Source organism: Galeopterus variegatus, unplaced genomic scaffold (genome assembly GCF_000696425.1).
Source record: "Galeopterus variegatus unplaced genomic scaffold, G_variegatus-3.0.2 Scaffold1274, whole genome shotgun sequence".
Lineage (NCBI taxonomy): Eukaryota > Metazoa > Chordata > Mammalia > Dermoptera > Cynocephalidae > Galeopterus > Galeopterus variegatus.
Window position 1 is genome coordinate 331754 of NW_007727385.1, and position 5986 is coordinate 337739.

At 57.5% G+C, this 5986-nt stretch overlaps 1 protein-coding gene across 1 annotated transcript in view; it reads right to left on the reverse strand.

Annotated features, from left to right (window-relative positions):
- Positions 1-7: 7 nt before the first annotated feature.
- SHANK1 (SH3 and multiple ankyrin repeat domains 1) overlaps positions 8-5986 on the reverse strand; it is a 48059-nt gene continuing 42080 nt past the window's right edge. The window contains exons 24-25 of the mRNA XM_008576028.1: positions 4805-5930; positions 8-2940 (exon numbers count right to left, since the gene is read on the reverse strand). Of these exons, the coding sequence (XP_008574250.1) occupies positions 2223-2940; positions 4805-5930 (1844 nt within the window). The 3' untranslated portion in view covers positions 8-2222. The remainder of the gene's footprint in view (positions 2941-4804; positions 5931-5986) is intronic.

The window sequence follows — 5986 nt, forward strand, 5'->3', positions numbered from 1 at the left end:
CCCGACCTCTCCTCCCCCCTCCCCACCCCCTACACCCTCCCCAACCCCGCGGCACCCATCCAGAATGAACAAGCCCTTGATAGACGGGCGCCGCGCAGGCCCCCTGCGGACTGGGGGCATCCGACAAGGGGGAGGGGGCGGGTAGGGGCCCAGCGCGACCTCCGCCCCCTCCTCGACACCCCTCCCCCCTCCCACGACCCTCCCACAAGGTTCCCCGCAGATCCCTGACATGGTGAGGGGAGGGGGCTTGCAGCCCCCTCCCCTCATGGATGGAGCGCCCCCCCAGGGGGTAGGGGGGCAGCAGAGTGGAAATGGGCTTAGGGGAAGGAGGGGGAGCTCCCTTCTTTGGCAGCTGAACTTGGGGGGACCTGAGGGCGATGCCCTCCTCCCCTTAACCACAGCAGGGGAGGGGGCATCCCAGGGGGACGGGTGGCTTAAAATTCCCAAGCCCCAGGAATAAGCGGAGGGGGGAAGCGTGCAGGAAGGAACAGCCATGCTGGAGGGAGAGGGAGTTTCTTGGAGAGAAGGAAGGGTCAGGAGGAGGGGGGAATCTTCGTGCAAAATGGATGGACAGGTGGCCCAGGAAGGACAGGGAAGAGTGACAGGAGGGAGGCTGTGAGGGTGAGTGAGGGCTGGAGGCAGTGGGAGGAGGCTGTGGAAGCGTGGTGAGCAGGAAGCGAGGAGGCACAGGGTCTTCTCTGGTCAGGAAGAGAGTAGTGGAAGAAGTAAGAGAATAAGAGTGAGAATGGTCGCAAGAGCTGTCCCTTGACAGGAACAAAAAACAAGAGTGTCAGGAAAAGAAGTGGTAGTTCAGCCCAAGAGTATGTGGAACGAGACAAATGTGCAATAGGAAAGACGTGATGGAATTCTTCAAGGGAGATGGAAAAAGTTGTCCAGGTAAGGAGACGAGAAGGAGTGTACAGCAGCGTCACAGTGTGCAAGAACATTATTCAGGGAAAGAAAAAGGCTTCCAGAGAGCAGTGAAAGTGCTGGGAAGGGTGCGTACGCAAGAGCGAGTGCACGAGAGCGCTCATGAAGAGGTCAGGAATGGAGATGCGCAAAGATCTGAGAAAGAAGGGCGTAGGGAGTGGGAGCCTGGCAAAGAAGAAAGGAATGAACATTGCAAGAAAAACATAGTTCCTGGGAGGCAAGTGTGCGAGGGGTGTGATAAAAAGTGACAGTGCAAGAGAGTAAGGGGGAGGGCAGGGGTAGGAGTGTCACTGTGAGAGGGAGAAGTGGGTAAAGTAAGAACCTGGCTGGGGGTTCAAGAAGAGAAAGTGCTTCAAAGGAAGATGGAGGTAAGAGTGTCAGGTGGGGTGCACAAAATGGCAAGTGTGCAAGAGTTGAACAAAGAGAAGGGCACTCCAGAGAATAAATACGTGTGCACAGTCTGAGTGGGGAAGGGAAAAAGTGTCCCAAGTGTGTCTGCAGCAAGGGTCCAGAGTGAGCAGGGAGGGTCTGGAGATTTTACAAAGTGAGGTGTGCAAGGGAGGGCCCCAGGGGAAAAGTGTGTAAGCCAGAGTCGGAAAGAGCATGTGGTGGGCACGGAGCATGAGAAAAGAAATGCATTGTGTGCAAGGAAAATTGAGAGTTTGAGAGCTAAGAGGGCCTCGCAAGCCAGAGCGAAGGCGGAATGTGCAAGACAGCGAGAGGGCAAATTTGTGCAAAATTGCAGCCCAGGGAGGGGAGGGGCAGGAGAGAGGCGAGCAGGCGTGCAACAAAGCGTGCAAGAGGCTGCGGGTGGGACAACTGTGTGTGCTGGGGAGAGAGGAATGGGGGAGAGCTAAGGGGCCTGGAGAGGGTGGGAAGGGTTGTTAGAGGGGCGGCAGGTGGTGGAATCTGAGGGCACCCCCTTCCCCTGTGGCCTGGGGGACAGCCCCCATCCAATCAGGCTTAGGGCTGACCCTCTATGGCTCTGTCTGTTCCCTCCCCCCAGAATTGACCCTTCCCTCCTCCTCAATCCCCCTCTGTATTTCCTTCCATTCCCCCTTCCCCCTTTGCCCCGGGCTTCACACACACACAGTCAGCTGCCCCCTCCTATGAGGTGTAAATGTCCGGCCTGGATCGGGCCACTTGGTGACCTCCAGCCTTGGGAAACCAGGGCAGGGGGCAGTTTTAGCAGAGTCCTTGGCCCAGGGAGAGAATGACGGTCAGGGTTCAGAGATCAAGAGGCCAGCAGGCTCAAGGGTTCTGTGGACGGGCTGGTCCGCCCAGGCCAGCCATCACCTCTCCAGGAAAAATTTGAGAGCCCGGTCGATGTTCATGCGGTGGCCCACCCTGGTCACACCCAGATCTACATAGTCTTCCTTGGTCAAGGCAGGCAGGTGGGAGCCGTCGATCTCGTGGTCCAGGAACTGGGCTCGGTGCTCAGCCAAGCCCAGCCACTCGAGCCAATCGGCCACATCGAACTTGGTCCAGAACCCCAGAGGTTTAGCGCCAAATGGCTTGTCCGGGGGCAGCGAAAGCAGGCGGGTTGGTGAGAGGGAGCGGGAGGCCCCTGACAAGGCTCCTCCAAGTCCCCCGGACATCCCCGGGTGTGGTGGCACAAAAACAGGGGCAAAGGGGTCAGCTGAGCCTCCTGCCCCTCCAGTGGGGGAGCCACGGATGTCAAAGAGGCCTGGATAGAGGGGTCCGGAGGGCAGGGTGGGCAGGGACGAGGGCCTGGGTGCAGGGCTGACCTTGTGCTCCGAGGCAGGCAGCAGTGAGGGGCTGGGAGCCCGGCGGAGCAGAGGGGGCCGCATCTCAAACTCCACGCCCTGGAGGTGGCGTGTGGACGTGGAGGAGGAGGAGGCTGAGGGTGAAGTGGCCCCCGGGGCTGCAGCAGCTGAAGGGGGGACTCCGGTTCCAGTGGGGAGTGGCGGCAGAGGTGGTTTGGGCCAGTTCTGAAACAGGCTGCTGACAGGTTTGGAGAGGAGTGAGGACTGGGAGTCATCGGAGAGTCTGGAATGTGACAGGGGGGCAGGGGTAGAGGAAGGGGGTTTATGGGGTAAGGGCAGGGGTGAGAAAGAGGCAGAGGTCAAGATATAGGGAGAGAGGAAGAGAGACATAAGTGCGGGAGTAAAGAGATGGAGAAGAGAGGTGGGAAGAAATGGAAGGAGCGAGGGGGTAAGATGGATGTCAGGACAGAAATGAAGGGAGAGAAAGATGAGAGGACAGGGAGAGGGTGACAGTCAAGAGAGATGAAAGAAAAACAGACATTAAGTGATAATAATAATCATCGCCACCACTTACTGATGTTCACGTGTGCCAGGCATTGTTCTAAGTGCTTTACATATTGCATTTCAATTTAATCCCCACGACAGCCCTGACGCAGGTTACTATTATTATTAGCACAGAGAGGTTAAGTAACTTGCCTAAGGACACACAGCCAGGAAGTGGCAGAGCCCGGTTATATGGCACTGAAGTCTGAGCTCTTAACCACTACTCTATACTGCCTTTCAGGTTATGGCCAGTCATAGGAGAGTGGAAGACAGGGAGACAGTGAGAGAGAAACAAAAAGAGGGTGAGCGTCCGGGGAAAGAGATGGAAGGGGCCAGGGGACAGAGAGAGAAAGAGAGAGAGGTGAAGAGAGGGAGATGAAAGAGAGAAGAAACAAGGGGAGAAAAAGGTTCCCCTCATCCCTTTAGCTCCCTCCAGCACAGTCCCACCTCAGGCCTTTTGCCCTGTTATTTGAGAGACCTTCTTTAACCATACCATTATTGTAAGGTTTTTTTCTAGGATGGTTGCAATTATTTTATCTGTTATCTGGTCCCCACCCTGTCTCACTAGACTTATGAGCTCTGTGGGGGCAGTGCTTTGCTTTTCTTGTCCTCTATGGGGTCCTCATCACCCAGAAGGCACCCAGCACACAGTGGGTGATAATAATTGATGCATTTGTTGACTAACTTAAGCATCCTCTCCTCTACCCAGATTACTTAGGAATAATCAGTGAATTGCATTAAGATCTCAAAGGTGTAATAAACGGATATTTGAATGATAGCCATAAAGATATCAGATTCTCAAACAGAATTAGAGTGAGCTCTGCATATGGACAAGATTTAAAAACTCTCCCCACCTGTGTGTCTGAATCAGGAATGTAACTCTACTTTGCCTAAGACTAGCAGGTCTTGAATGGGATTGAACTTTTGCGATCCCAGCTAACTAGCTATTTTGGGAAACTTCACCACTCCATATTTCTTCATCTAAATGTTGCTGGGCTCTTCTAAGAGTCCCCTCCTCCCCCCATTTCATGTGATAACAATGGCCCACATTAAATCCTCTTGAAAACCCTTTTAGGCAGGTACTATACCATCCCCCTTCTACAGAGAGCTGGATTCCTTTGTCTAAGGTCACCTAGCTAGACAGTGCAGGGCTGGGATCAGAGCCAAGAGATGAGCTCCAGAACCACACCTGTAACGACTGTGCCCTGAAGCATCATGTCCTGAAACACACTGGGTTGAAGGGAATCCAGATTTCAGGGACTGTCAGAACTGACAAGCCACCAAGGAAGTGGATATCAGCAAGTTTTGCTCCACTCTCCTTTGTTAATAACTTTCTGTTCATCACGGGATGTGGGTTGCGATGGAGATGGGAGGAGACCACAGAAGCTACTGAAGTAAAGGGAAGTTTAAAGTTTAAAGTATCTGTGGAAGCACGCTTCTTTGAGGGCGAACTTCTGCGAGCCAGCCCGCTTTCTGTTTCTGTTTTGTTTTGTTTTCCTGACACCCTGGGACCCTGAAGGGGTACAGCTATGGGGAAGGTGGGATCTGGTACCCACCACATCAGCCCCTCTGGCCTCCATTGCCAGCCACCAGCCCCTGCTCACCTCTGCCGCTGCAGGGAGGAGGTCCTCTCGGGGACGTAGCTGGCTCCCCCGTGGTGGCTGTCCCCGCTTCCCCCGCTGCCTCCCCGGGCCCAGGGCAGAGCGCCGCCGGCTGCCGAGGAGCCCCCAAACTGCTGAAGCTTGGAGCTGAGTTCACTGATGATGCTGGCTTTTACTGTGGCCAAGGCTGAAGCCTGAGGCTGGACCAGGGGCCCGGGCAGGGGTGGCGGTGGTGGGCCCGGGCCCTCCTCCCAGGGCAGCAGCTTCCGAGGCAGGGAAGAGGCGGTGGGCAAGGGCACTGGTGGGACTTCTGGCTCTACAGCCACTGGACCCCCAGCCACGCCTGCCGTTGAGGGTCCGGAGCAAGCACTCAGAGCCAGCAGCCCATCGGTTCCAGCCCCTGTCACCGAGACGGTGGGGCTGGTGGGGGTGACAGGGTCCCGAAGTCCCCCGCTGGGGCCAGGCCGTAGGCCTCCACTGGCCCCCAGCGCCCGGCTCCGGAGCTTGGAGGGAGTCATGAGCTGTGGGGGATACGGTGGGCCAGGAGTAGTGCTCCCCCCGAAGGCCTGGCCATCCAGGTAGGCCACGTAGGTATCCAGAAGCTCCGGCCCACTTGCTATACCAGCTCCACCGCCGCCACCACCCCCTGCACTGCCACCACCTTCGGCAGACAGACTGCTCAGCGTGGATGCGCTGCTGATGGTCTCCAGGGGGTGGTCACTGCTGCTCCGACTGTCTACTTCCTCAATACCAGAATCTGTGCCAGGCGGAGGGTCTGGGACCGGCTGTGGGGCAGGGGGAGCCGGTGCGGGGAGAGCAGGTGGGCCTGGCGGAGTGGGGTCCCCAGAAGCAGCAGGGACCCCCTGGGTCAGCGTGGCCACCTCGCTGTCATAGGACGTCAGGCTGGATGCGGTGGAGTCCAGGGCAGGAGGGGCGGCCGCTGGGGGTGGCACAGGGGGCAAAGAGGTGGCCGGGGTGGGTGGGTCGGGCAGCGGGTGGGGAGGCCCAGGCGTGAGGGGCGACTCGGGCTTTTCGAAGCTGTTGGAGAACTCCAGGGGCGGAGGCAGCGGTTCCACGAAGAGGAATTCGCCGTCTTCCACGTCCACCGAGGGGGCGGGCGGAGGCAGGACTAGCAGGGGAAGCCCGTTCTCTTCACTGCCCCGCGGGGAGGTCGGGGAGGAGGGC